Below are 12,855 nucleotides of genomic sequence, written 5' to 3' on the forward strand. Positions count from 1 at the left end.
TCTGGAACAATGCAAACACGTCCAGATATAGAATTTCACCATCCAGGCATTGAGTCTTCGGGCTCTTTTCCTAAAGTCTCCTCTGCCCAGAATGAGCAAGGATGTCTTTACGCCGAAACTTCCTGTCCTGTTTCCAAAACATGGCATCCTCCCGATCAAGTGGTACAGTATTGTTAATATCACTTCAGGATGGCTCACAACCGAGTCAAAGCTCAGTCCGCGAATCATGGACGAGATCTGCGGTCCGTGGTTAGCAGCGGGCCGCCCTCGCGAGCCGGGCCACCCGTCATGTCTAGTCGGCTTTACCCGAGCGCCTGGGTGGCGTCTTGTTCCACTCGGCCCTTGCCATCGTCGGTTGCACTGTCTTGAGTGTGTGGCCGCCACAGTTACTCTGTACCACTTTAGTGTTGCAAGGCGGAAGCAGAAGAAGCTGGCCGTACTCTGCTGTGCCACAGCGGTCAAGGATCTTTTTCCTCGGACAGCCGTGAGCCCGTGGCATGTGGGGGCGGCCTGGCGGGAAGCGCGAAGGTGGACTGCGCGAAGCCCGAAAGGGGCCATAGTCCCCTCGTGCTGCAATCAATTAGCCTCGTTCTGACTCGCACACCACGTCCACGTAGTGAGCGGCGTAGCATCTGTCAATCGTCCTTTCGTCGATTTCTTCTCCCGTACAGCGGCTTGCGCCGTCTTGGTAAGCCGCTATGCAGTGATCGGTCCAGAAAACCACTCTCTGCAGAAAAATAGTCCTCCAACGCTACCTCTTTTAGACATTCTTCCGTTCTCTCGCCTTTTAATGCACAGCCCTTATTCGTCTTCTGCTTTCCTGCTCGCCTCTGCGCGCTTGGCGCTAAAGCTGCGGATGCGCAATACTGCGCGGCTCTTCTCGTGTTCTTCAGTGCCGATCGAGCGCTACATTTATCTCGGTGTTTCCGCCTCCGTCATTTGCTCAGCTACTGCGCCTTGCTCTCAGCAATACTCCGGTCTTGCAGTCATGGCCACCGCGGAAATAGCCCAACAGCAGGACGACTCGCTGCATGACGGCAAGACACTGGCGAATCCCACCGAAAAAGATGTTGAAAACTCGACGCCCGAGTCCACCCCCGCGCCTTCCGAGTTGGAACCGGTAGTAACATTCAAGACTTGGATCGTCGTTTGTGTAGGTAAACGTAGCTACCGACCAGCTGACACATGACTGACCATGCATCTTTCAGTTTCTGTCCTTTGGATATGGCCTCTGCTTCTGGCCTGTTCCCACAGTAGCCGCTGTCGGGGCCCTTGTGTCGGCCGACTTCGGACAGCCTAACGCCTACGTGTGGTTCGTTCCGGCCTGGTCTGTCTCGGTAACTGTTTCGTTCATGGTTGGAGGAGCAAATACAGACATTCTGGGGCGGCGTTGGTTCCTCGTGGGCGGCAATTTCGTGAGTTTCCTGTTTTCTCCTGCACGATCTGCGCTGATGCACTGCAGCTCTGTGCCGTGGGTCATCTCATTGTGGGGGCGTGCAAACAGACGGAGAACCCTAACATGTTCACCGCCGGGATGGCAATCATTGGATTCGGTGGAGGATTTTGCCAGGTTCGTCTGCCCCACCTCCGCTTGCCCTGCATGATCCCCACAGTGGGTTGCACAATAGTTGAGCCCTCTTGCATCGGCGGCAGGAGCAAATGCCCACACAATGATATGGGTTCCCAAGCCTTCCTACGTGGATGGTTGAATACTACACCTTGATGCATAGGTGCAACTACCAAACGCACATCTGGGTTCGGACATTTGCTTCGGCTGCGGCCTCTATTCCTTTGCAACTCGCTGCGTCCCCACATCAACATGAACGTACTGATCGCCTTTGCAGATGGCAGCATTCGCACTCCCGGAGCTTCTCCCCACCAAGTGGAGACACATCGGAATCATCATCGCCGACGGCACCGTCTACGTCGCCATTCTGATTGCGCCTATCACTGCAAGGTACAGCTACGAGTTCGCCAACTGGGAGTGGAACTTCTACGCACCGGCAATCTTCCAGTTCGCCTCCTTCGTCGGTCTATTCTTCCTATACTTCCCGCCGGCGCACCCAGCCGGGCTCCCCTTACTCCAAGCCCTGAGAAAGATTGATTACCTTGGCATCCTCTTCTTCACCGCCGGCTGCGTACCCGTCCTGGTCGGCATCGTCTGGGCAGGCATGTACGCCGGGTCGTCCGCGCACGTCGTCGCGGCGCTCGTCGTCGGCTTCGCCTTCCTCGTCGCCTTCGGGCTGTGGGAGAGGTACGGCGGCGCGCCGCACCCGCTCGCGCCGACGCACATCTTCGCCGCGTCGTGGGGCCGCGACTTCACGGCGCCGGCGCTGGCGCTGTCCATCACCAACATGTTCTACTACTCGAGCAGCATCCTGTGGCCGACCATGACGACCGTCTTCTACACGGACGGCGGCGCCGACTGGGTGTACGCGACGGTGCTGACGCTGCCGCAGGGGACGGCCATCTGCTCGGGCGCGCTCTTCCTGTTCTGCTTCGGCAGCAGGATCCGGCGGTGGCGCTGGCAGCTGGTCGTGTCGACGTTTGTCGTCGTGCTGTTCGGCGCGCTGTTGGGCCTCGCGACGCCGCACAACATGGGTACCATGTGCGCCTTCTTGTTCATCTCCCAGACGGCCTTCGCGTGGGCGGTGCCCCTGAGCATCATGCTCTCGCAGCTGGGCGTGAAGCACAAGGATCTTGGCATCAGCGGTGGCATCTCTGGTTCCCTTCGTTTTGCCGGAGGTGCGGGTACGTATTCGCTGCAAGCGCTCACCTTGGACAGCTTCGAACTGACTTGGCGGCAGTTGCAACCACGGTGTATCAGACCATCTTCAACAACGAGGTCACCAAATGGACCCCGAAGCTCGTCTTGCCCGCGGCACTCGAGGCTGGCTTGGATCAGTCGCGGTCCGCAGAGCTGCTCTCCGTCATCGGGACATCGCAACTCTCGACGTCCTTTTCCCCCGCCGTGGTGGCGGCGGCGTCGGAGGCGCTCAAGTGGGCGTATTGCAAGGGAATTTTCCTGGTTGCCATGTCTTCGATGGGGTTCGGCATCGTTGCAATCATCGCCTGCCTGCTGTGCAAGGATGTCGATTCCAAGATGACGAATACGGTCAGTGATTGCTATCCTTTCGTTTACAATATCATGCTGACTTCTCGCTTTCTGCCAAGATTGACGTGTATCTTGAGAATGATGAGTTTGCGCATAGGAACAGGGTTCACTAGATTCTTTTGCGCAGAGATGTAGGTGGAAAAAGTTCTCAATGGAAGGGAAAGGTATGACCGAAGGAAATGGGAAGACAATAAAAAACGTAGTTAGTAGGGTCATTTGTCTGCATGTATTTCTACGGTATCAGTGCTTCCAACTGTATCCGGGTACTTACTCCGACTGTCCACTAGCAATACCGATGAAGCCTCCTTTGCGTGGCACAGAAAATAATCCACTATACCCCTACTGTTCTACCGGCACGTGACTCTGCTTCGGATGTACTCTACCGATGTGCGTTCCCGTCGTCTCGCTCTAGAATTTGCTCTCGTATCACAACCCACTTGTAAGGCTCTCTTACGATAACTATACCCCGCCAGTCTCAAAAGCGTTGCATGCCAAGCCACGTGATGTCGTGAGACTGGCGTGTTTCCATCGTATCGCTCCATCGAACACCCACCTGCCGCCACGTACTTGACCTCATCAATGCCAGGAACGGAGCTTTTTCCAGTCCCACTTGCCTCGCCACCCGCCAGCCCAAGACGGATGTGACTGTTCCTGTCCGCTCCGCGTCGTCGTCGGACCGGTGTGCCGTTAGTGACGGCGGCTATTCCGGCTTCTGAAGCCGGTCGTCGCGTTCCGTTTGAACTTCTTTCTCCCCTGATTGGAGCTGGGCGCTGTTTCGCTTGGCTTTTCGGCCATCTGTCCAAAACTTTTGGCCGTCTTGCCGCTGCGCCTAACGACAGCCAAGCCCCCGTCCTACTCATTGATTCTCCTTATTCTATCCTCCGCCAAACAATTGACAGTTCTTCCAGGGAGACACATCACTCGCTGCTCGGGACGCGTCCTCGGTGAGGACTGTTGTGGGTAAAGACTACAGACCACTGTGCTCATATGCGCATAGAGTGGGCCGCGCGGTGTGATGGCGACCATGGGGTGATGAAACCGGCAAAACAGGCGTGGCGATCATACCGCCCCAGACTTCCCTAATCACCCCGGGCCTGACTTCCGCTGGCATAATGCGGAGACGACGCGGAGTTCTTTCGCCGTGACGCAAATGAGGGCTGCCAACAGTTCAGGACTTCGACTGCCCTTGCACGCTATATATACACCCTCGTTTCGTCCCACAATGCTGTCTCCATAGCCCATCTGAGAGGCATTCTTTCCTTCACTTCCTTGCATTCTCTCTTTCAACCCCAAGATGCGTCTCTCCATTTGCCTGGCCACGGCCACGGCCGCGTTTGCCATGGCCGCACCGGCCAAGCAGCGCCGTCAAGACAAGTTCCTCTGGTTCGGCATCAACGAGAGCGGGGCCGAGTTCGGCGACGGCATCTTCCCCGGAGTGTACGGCACGGAGTACATCTGGTACGACATGGACACGGTCGACACCTTCATCGAGCAGGGCATGAACATGTTCCGCCTGAACTTCGCCATGGAGCGGCTGATCCCCGACTCGCTCACCGGCGAGCTCGACGCGGCCTACATGGGCAACCTGACGGCCGACGTCGAGTACATCACGGGCAAGGGCGCGTACGCCATGATCCAGCCGCACAACTACGGCCGCTACTACGGCGACATCATCACCGACACGGCCGGCTTCAAGGCGTGGTGGGCCAAGGTGGCGGCGCCCTTCGCGGCCAACGAGCTCGTCGTCTTCGACACCAACAACGAGTACCATGACATGGACCAGGACCTCGTCGTGCAGCTCAACCAGGCGGCCATCGACGGCATCCGTGGCGCGGGCGCGACGACGCAGTACATCACGCCCGAGGGCAACAGCTGGACGGGCGCGTGGACGTGGGTGTCGTCGGGCAACGCCGACACCATGGGCGCGCTCACTGACCCGGCCGCGGCCAGCAACGACTCGTCCAAGCTCGTGTACCAGATGCACCAGTACCTCGACTCGGACGGCAGCGGCACGCACGAGGAGTGCGTCAGCGCCACCATCTTCAGCGAGCGGCTCGCGGCGGCCACACAGTGGCTGCGCGACACGGGCAACAAGGGCCTGATCGGCGAGTTCGCGGCCGGCCCCAACGAGCAGTGCATGGCCGCCGTCAAGGACGGGCTGCAGTACCTCAAGGACAACAGCGACGTCTGGACCGGCCACTTGTGGTGGGCTGCCGGACCATGGATAAGTCTTCCCCTTCCCGCCCTTTTTTGTAGCTTGAAACGCTCTTGACTGACCAAAGAAACACTGGGGCGACTACATGTACAGCATCGAGCCTCCGAGCGGCACTGCGTACGCTTACTACGAGGACACGCTCGTCCAGTACGCGTGAGGAGAGTAAATGGGTGGAATTGGAGCCCGGGACTTCGCTTCTTGTGCATAGCCATCACTTCGGCAAACTTTATAAAATTCCACCACACATTCCGTGTAAATATTCAATGCGATTCGTTATTTATCTCCTGTCGCGCCGGTGCACCCAACCCCCTTTGGGCAACATAAGCGAGAGCATGCCTGAGAGGAGACCAATAGGCACGTGAAGGATGCTATGTATTGCTACCTAGATTCGATGGTGGCGTCACTCTTACCGACAGACTGGGATCAAACTCGGCTTATAGTTTTGCGCTAGTACTACACCCTCAAGCATCGTCAATTATGCGGGGTCGACAAGGGATGGTCACAACAACAACAACAAGAAAATCATACACACACGCTTGATTCGAGAACGATACTTGCAGGTCGAGGTAGTCAAAGAAGGCCTGAACGACTTGTCTTAACTCCAATGTCCGTTAAAGCCACTACGAGTCTATACACGGAGCATCTCAGACCTTCGACCAGATTCCCCCGAAGTTCACCCTCGGCCGATCGCTACAAGTCAGTCCCGGACATATGCGGACGAAGCAACAACGGACTTGAAACCCTTAACCCCGCCGGGAGCATAGGCCAAGGGTCCCTCCTTCCTGCTGTGGGTGTACGCACGTCATGGTATTTAAGAAGCTTCCGCCGTGAACCCCTCATTGATCCAACTTCATCCCACCGCATCTCCCGCATCCAATCCCATCGAACCACCGCAGCTGCATCAATTGCTTCAGAAATCGAGCAATAAAATAAAATAAAAACAATGGCTTTCCCTCCGGCTGCCACGCCCAAGACGGCTCTCGGCTACCACCGCATTCTGTCGCCGTCGGCGGGCGTGAGGGTGTCGCCCCTCTGCCTCGGCGCCATGAACTTCGGCGAAGCCTGGTACCGTTTCCCTGCCAAATCAGAGAAAGCATCGGTTGGACATTGGCCGCTGACATTTCAAATCATAGGGAGGGCTTCATGGGCAAGTGCGACAAGAAGACGACGTACGAGATCCTCGACTTCTTCGTCGAGAGCGGCGGCAACTTCATCGACACGGCCAACAACTGTGAGCTTTCACCACCCAACCAATTCAAGCCATCGATTCCCGTGCAGCAAACAACAGCAGCAGTTGAAGCTGACACGCACATGCAGACCAGGGCGAGGAGAGCGAGGAATGGCTCGGCGACTGGATGGAAGAGCGCAAGAACCGCGACCAGATCGTGCTCGCGACCAAGTTCACCACCTTCTTCCCGTCGGGCAAGGGTGGCGAGAAGGTCAAGAGCAACTTCCAGGGCAACCACAGCAAGAGCTTGCGCGTGTCACTGGAGGCCAGCTTGAGGAAGCTCAAGACGAGCTACATTGACTTGGTAGGTGCTTTTTTTTTTCTTTTCTCAGTTATAAAAAACTGATGGCCAATCTCACAGCTCTACGTCCACTGGTGGGACTTCTCCACCTCGATCCCGGAGGTCATGCAGTCGCTGCACCACCAGGTCGTCGCGGGCAAGGTGCTCTACCTCGGCATCAGCGACACGCCGGCCTGGGTCGTGTCCATGGCCAACCAGTACGCGCGCGACCACGCCCTCACGCCCTTCTCCGTCTACCAGGGCAAGTGGAGCGCCGCCGACCGCGACTTCGAGCGCGACATCATCCCCATGGTGCAGCAGCAGGGCATGGCGCTGGCCCCGTGGAACGCCCTGGGCGGCGGCCTCTTCAAGACCGAGGAGGAGCTGGCCAAGCAGGAAGAGGGCCGCAAGATGTTCCCGCCGCGCGAAAAGGACAAGAAGGTGGCGGCGGCGCTGGACGTGCTCGCGAAGCCGCGCGGCGTGCACCGCACCGCCATCGCGCTGGCCTACGTCATGCACAAGTCGCCGTACGTCTTCCCCATCGTCGGCGGCCGCCGCATCGAGCACCTGAAGGGCAACATCGAGGCCCTCGGCATCGAGCTGTCGCCCGCCGAGATTGCCCAGATCGAGGAGGCCGAGCCCTTCGACGTCGGCTTCCCCATGAACTTCCTGTTCGAGTTCGGCGGCGGCCAGACGTACCACAACCGCATGGGCACCGGCGACATCGCCCTCGTCAAGTCCGCCGTCCACATCGATACGGTCCCGAAGCAGGAGGTGAGTTGTGCCCCGCTGTGCGCGCGCGCATGTTGCACCAGACTGACCGTTCGTTGCAGCCCATCAAGCCGCGGAAGGCCTAGGGAGGGTCCGGTGATGGCGAAAGAGATGTGGCATGAGGAGCTTGGCAATGAAAAGAAAAACGAATTTGATTTACATGGACCGGTCTATTTGTGCTGTCGTGTGTCGCCCCTGGGGTATCTGAAAGTTGCATGCATAATAACGCCAGCGAACCGCGCATGCTTTGATGAGAAGTTCCAAATGCGGATTGCAGCGTTGTTTTATTTACCGCCTGCGCGAGAGGGTAAGTGGACCTGCAGTCATCGGAAACGGCGTTGGAACACTCACCCGTCAACACACGTATCTATTTGGCCAGCCCCGCGCTCTCGACCTTTTCGCGGAGGCTGGCCACCTCGGCCTCCAGGGCTTGGTGCTTGTTCCAGAGCTGGTTGACGAGGGCGGCGGTCCCGAACATGTCCTTCTCGGTCGACGTCGACGGCGAGGCCACGGGCGACAGGGCGCCCATCCGGCGCCAGGGATCGCCGCCCACGACGGGCACGGGCGGGCCGCCGCCGTTGACGACGGGGATGGTGATGCCGAGCTCATCCTGGCGCAGGAAGGTGGCGCCCTGGAAGACGGGGTTGCCGCGCGCCGACACGGTCAGCGAGAGCAGCAGCGGGCGGCCGTCGGTCGGCGTGTCCTCGGGCCACAGGGCCGAGTACTCGTCGGCCAGCTGCAGGTAGGGCAGGCCGCTGGACCGCTCCTGGCTGGCGGGGAACAGGATGCGCTCGGTCTTGTCGCGGTCCGACACCATCAGCCCGCCCTCCTTGGTGTCGATGGCGCCCTCCTCGAAGGGGGCGCCGATGCCGATGATGCTGCTGCCCGTGAGCAGGTTGTACACCAGGTCGGGCGTGTACAGCACCCCGCGCAGCACCAGGTCGCCCGTCTCGTCGCCAATGGTGCGGATGCGCAGCTTGACGTCGCCAATCGCGTAGGCGAACTTCAGCCGCCGCGACACGTCCGACGTCTGCAGCGGCTTGATGGCGCGCAGGCTGGTGAAGCGGCTGAGGTCGTTGCACATGGAGTAGCCGCTGTCAGCTGACAGCAGCACCCAGGCGTTGTGGTTGAGCCTGAAGTCGGTGTTGGGCATCCTGGTCTCCTTCCTGGTCCTGGTCCTGGTATCCTGGTCGTCGGGTGGGTGGTCGGCGGGCCAAGTTCCGGAAAGCAATCGATCGCTGCTCTACTGATGGGGAGAATGTTTGTTTGGTTGGCAAGGTGCAGGAGTTGCGGGCGCAAGTTAAGGTGGTGCAGGTGCAGCCCAGACCCCTGGATGATGGATCATCGCGGGGAAGAAAGGCGGCACTAAACCCGCTTAGGCAGTCCTGATCACCGCTGTTCATGCAATAATTTACCAAGTCCCATGCTTTGCTGTAAACAGTGGGGCTGCTGCAATCTGTCTCTATACGAAGGACTTTCCCTATATTATCAATCCCGCTATAATCCTGCCCGCCCGTAACACCACCGCCAGCCACTCCTGTACGACGAAAAACAAGACTTTTGCGACGCTAGCCGCCAAGCGTCTTTCCGCGTAGAACACGGCCCAATGCCAAAATACGCTTCCAATCCAAAGCACCCCCGGCTGGGCACCGCAAATCACTTGGGAGTTGAGCCTCATCGTTCCGGCACGGCACAATGCATGCATCCGCTTGGGTGAGTCCATTGCGGTGGAGAACAACGTGACACATGGCTGAAATGCCGTGCATTCATGTGGCTGCTGTGCCCCACTCCATGGCATCATCTTTGCTTGCTTTGCCCAACTCTATCCTTGCACGCAAAACAGCTTGCGCGAGCCTTGATTTCAACTTCTACCCTGAAACATGCAATGAATAGGAACATATCCGTATTGGAACTGGTCATGTAAGTTGAATCTACAGACCCGAGCATAGATACTCTTATTGTCCTACAACTTCCATCTGTGATACTCTATCCGCAGCGTGTCTCCCAGTTAGGAAATCACCAGGTGAACACATATGCAGAAACATGCGTCACGCACGAAAAGTAAGTATCCACATGCAGCCTATACCGCATCAGATGGAATACACCTACATGAGCAACATCCGGAGATGCAGACGACGCGGCAAGCTGGGGCATGGCTTCTGTTGTCTTGCTTTCAGGGCCGTAAGCATAAAGATGCCGCTTGAGCTCTGGAAATCCAACAGCAGCTGAACAAACAAACGAGATGAAACCTGGTCTCTACAGTGCAGCATTTGCTGCCTCGTTATTTCTCACGCTTTGCCATGCTTTACCCAATGCTCGGCTTAAATCTCCCCGGGGCACAAGCCGTACACCCCCCCATACCAACCACGAGAAGAGTACCATCCGCCAGCGAGACGCTGATGACAAGTCGCGCACCTACGTCTCCATCGCCTCTACTCTCCAGAATCCGTTCCTACCATTGAGTGACATCGAGGCTGCCGATGTTACCAAGTTTCTTCACAATCAGTCGAAACTCAACCTGACGGCTGCGGACAATGCAACAAGGCATGCATATCCTTCTCCATTGTTCAGACCTTGACATTGCTGACTATTCCAATAGCTGGGACAACACCATCGTCACAGTGGAAACCCTCGCACCGAACAAGTCAGCTGCTCTGCCTTACCTCAATGGTGAAACCACAGCACCGCCAAAGCGATTTGCTAGAGCGACCATCAAGTTCGGGGCAAGCGAGCAGCCGTATTTCCAGGAGTATTTTGTAGGACCATTGCCTATCGGCGACACGACTGAATGGGAACCGCTTACCTTCCTCTACAACAAGGAGGTCCCCATCCAGCATATATACGATGCGGATGATGGACTGGTTGGGGATCTGATACAGAAACTTGGAGCTGATGTTGCTCCTATCTTACTAGACCTCTTGAGTGCATCAGATGGTGGTGCGAGCAATGACTCAGTGAGCGCTTGGAGGATTGATCCCTTGTGGAAAGAAAACGGACACGTCATTGCCTGGTACCAGTATTGGAGGAGGCCTACCCTGGGCTTTGATGACGACACGCTTCTTCCGCAGGGCCTCTACTTCAAGCTCAACATCACTGGCCGGGATCCTAACGGTTGGGGGGTCATAGGTTGGTACTACGGTAAGACGAAATCCCATTTCCATACGCCCATACTATTTATTCTTCTTTCACGGTGATCTCCTACCCTCCGGCTTGACAACTAACTTGTCAGATGGAATCTTCTATAGCTCTACAGAAGCCTTCCAAGCCGCCTGGAAAGCTGGAAAGGTCATTCGCCTCCCATACGAAACTGATGGCACGTGGGGAACAACCGACTGGAACCGTGAAGAGCTCCCCCTAGATCAGTATGACCCACCAATGGCAATCAAGCCGGACAATCCACGGTTTGGGCTTGACTTTAGTCAAAAATATGTCGAATGGAGTGAGTATCTCTTCCACGACGAGGACCCTGAACTGACATTATGAAGTGGATTTCTCTTTCTTCATAGCCTTTACTCGAGACACTGGCTTGGCTCTTTACGATATCCGATTCAAGGGCGAAAGAATCATATACGAGCTGAGCCTGCAGGAGGCCCTCGCACACTATGCCTCTTCAGATCCTTATCAGTCAGGGATCTCATACTTGGACTCATATTACGGTTTCGGGCCATATGCATTTGAACTGGTCAATGGTTACGACTGTCCGTCTTACGCGGCGTATCTCAATACTTCCTTCTACGCGTCCGAAAGAACTCATTGGCATCCAAACAGCATCTGCTTGTTCGAGTTCGAGAATGACTATCCGATCCAGCGCCACTCAACATCGAGCTATGTTAGTATCACGAAGAACATCAAGTTCGTTGTTCGGACCGTGTGTAGCGTCGGCAACTACGATTACCAGTTCACTTACGAGTTCCACCTGGATGGCTCCATCCAAGTCCTCGTCCGGGCCTCCGGGTACATCCAGAGCGCTTTCTGGGCTCACAATGGCGACTACGGATTCAAGATCCATGACGCCCTGTCAGGTTCAATGCACGATCACGTCCTGAATTACAAAATTGACCTGGACGTAAAAGGCACGGAAAACAGTCTGATGAAGACAGAGTTCGTGCCCGTCACGGAGACGTCAGTGAACCCTCCATCCCAACCTCCTAACACGCCCTTTCGGCTGACCACCCGCACAGATACCCATGGTTCAACGGCACGCGCAACACGATGAAGCTCGAAAAGACCTTCATCGCCAGCGAGGCCGATGCCAAGATCCACTGGTCCCCCAACAGCGCCGCCGTCTACTCCGTCGTCAACAAAGACGCCCGCAACGCCCACGGCGAATACCCGGGCTGGAAAATCGTCCCCAGTAAGGAAACCCCAACCCAACCCTCCCACAACCAATCCCACCCTCTCTCTCCCATCCCCCTTTTCCCCCAAAACCCCCCACTAACAAGAAACCCCCTCCTTCCCAACCCCAACAGCAACCGGCACATCCATCCACCTCACAAACCCCAACTCCACCAACCTAACCCCCCACTCGCTCGGCTGGGCGACGCACCCCCTCCACGCCGTGCGGCACCACGACACGGAGCCGCGCAGCGCCTCCCCGCTCAACGCGTTGGACCCGGGGGCGCCGCTCGTCGACTTCGGGCTCTTCGCGGCCGACGACGAATCACTACATCAAACCGACGTCGTGCTCTACGTCAACCTCGGCATGCACCACGCGCCCGACACGGCGGACCTGCCGAACACGGTCGCGACGCTGGCGCAGAGCGGCGTCACCATCGCGCCGCAGAACTACCGCGTCGACGGCGATGCGTCGAGGGCGGCGGCGAGGGCGCAGGTGAGGGTGCAGCATGGCGGGGGGAGGGCGGAGGTGGTGAGGTTTGGTGGTGGAGAGGGGGAGGACGAAGGAGAGGGGGAGGGGGATGACGGGGGTTTGTTCAATCTGACGGCGGCGAGGGCCGGGGTCGAGGAGTACACAGGCGGCTTCGTCGTGAGGAAGTTCCCGTACGATCCGGCCAACTGGTATTGGGAGGGCGAGGCGGAGGATCAGCAGTCGGGGGAGTGAAGAGTGGGTGGTTGGGCAGGGAGTGGGGAGGGGCTTATGGCTGATGATCTTGATGACTTTCAGTATCCTACTTGACGCGATTAACGGCCGTGGTGATGAGTTCTTCTACTAAATAACGATTTTACTTTGAGTTCTTTTCTACTATCTCTCCGCCATATCAGGTCGTCCTCGACCCCTGTCCCTTCTT

At 57.3% G+C, this 12,855-nt stretch overlaps 5 protein-coding genes across 5 annotated transcripts; 4 read left to right on the forward strand and 1 right to left on the reverse strand.

Moving 5' to 3' along the window:
* Nucleotides 1-988: 988 nt before the first annotated feature.
* SLS55_002381 (uncharacterized protein) lies at nucleotides 989-3,228 on the forward strand (the record flags this gene model as incomplete). The annotated part of the gene is made up of 5 exons (XM_066773863.1): nucleotides 989-1,120; nucleotides 1,209-1,415; nucleotides 1,845-2,751; nucleotides 2,808-3,115; nucleotides 3,175-3,228. 5 exons carry the CDS (start codon nucleotides 989-991, stop codon nucleotides 3,226-3,228), a joined length of 1,608 nt encoding a protein of 535 aa, XP_066636430.1.
* Nucleotides 3,229-4,409: 1,181 nt separating this feature from the next.
* Nucleotides 4,410-5,487, forward strand: SLS55_002382 (uncharacterized protein; the record flags this gene model as incomplete). Its single annotated transcript, XM_066773864.1, has 2 exons — nucleotides 4,410-5,320; nucleotides 5,424-5,487. The coding sequence occupies 2 exons, from the start codon at nucleotides 4,410-4,412 to the stop codon at nucleotides 5,485-5,487; spliced, it is 975 nt and encodes a 324-aa protein (XP_066636431.1).
* An 888-nt stretch (nucleotides 5,488-6,375) lies between these two features.
* Nucleotides 6,376-7,695, forward strand: SLS55_002383 (uncharacterized protein; the record flags this gene model as incomplete). Its single annotated transcript, XM_066773865.1, has 5 exons — nucleotides 6,376-6,395; nucleotides 6,464-6,561; nucleotides 6,648-6,862; nucleotides 6,920-7,612; nucleotides 7,672-7,695. The coding sequence occupies 5 exons, from the start codon at nucleotides 6,376-6,378 to the stop codon at nucleotides 7,693-7,695; spliced, it is 1,050 nt and encodes a 349-aa protein (XP_066636432.1).
* Nucleotides 7,696-7,976: 281 nt separating this feature from the next.
* SLS55_002384 (uncharacterized protein) lies at nucleotides 7,977-8,762 on the reverse strand (the record flags this gene model as incomplete). The annotated part of the gene is made up of 1 exon (XM_066773866.1): nucleotides 7,977-8,762. The coding sequence occupies one exon, from the start codon at nucleotides 8,760-8,762 to the stop codon at nucleotides 7,977-7,979; it is 786 nt and encodes a 261-aa protein (XP_066636433.1).
* A 732-nt stretch (nucleotides 8,763-9,494) lies between these two features.
* On the forward strand, nucleotides 9,495-12,668 carry SLS55_002385 (uncharacterized protein; the record flags this gene model as incomplete). The annotated part of the gene is made up of 7 exons (XM_066773867.1): nucleotides 9,495-9,529; nucleotides 10,209-10,747; nucleotides 10,839-10,971; nucleotides 11,029-11,048; nucleotides 11,116-11,731; nucleotides 11,791-11,963; nucleotides 12,079-12,668. The coding sequence occupies 7 exons, from the start codon at nucleotides 9,495-9,497 to the stop codon at nucleotides 12,666-12,668; spliced, it is 2,106 nt and encodes a 701-aa protein (XP_066636434.1).
* Nucleotides 12,669-12,855: the final 187 nt, after the last annotated feature.

Source organism: Diplodia seriata (assembly GCF_021436955.1).
Source record: "Diplodia seriata strain FDS-637 chromosome Unknown scaffold_2, whole genome shotgun sequence".
NCBI lineage: Eukaryota > Fungi > Ascomycota > Dothideomycetes > Botryosphaeriales > Botryosphaeriaceae > Diplodia > Diplodia seriata.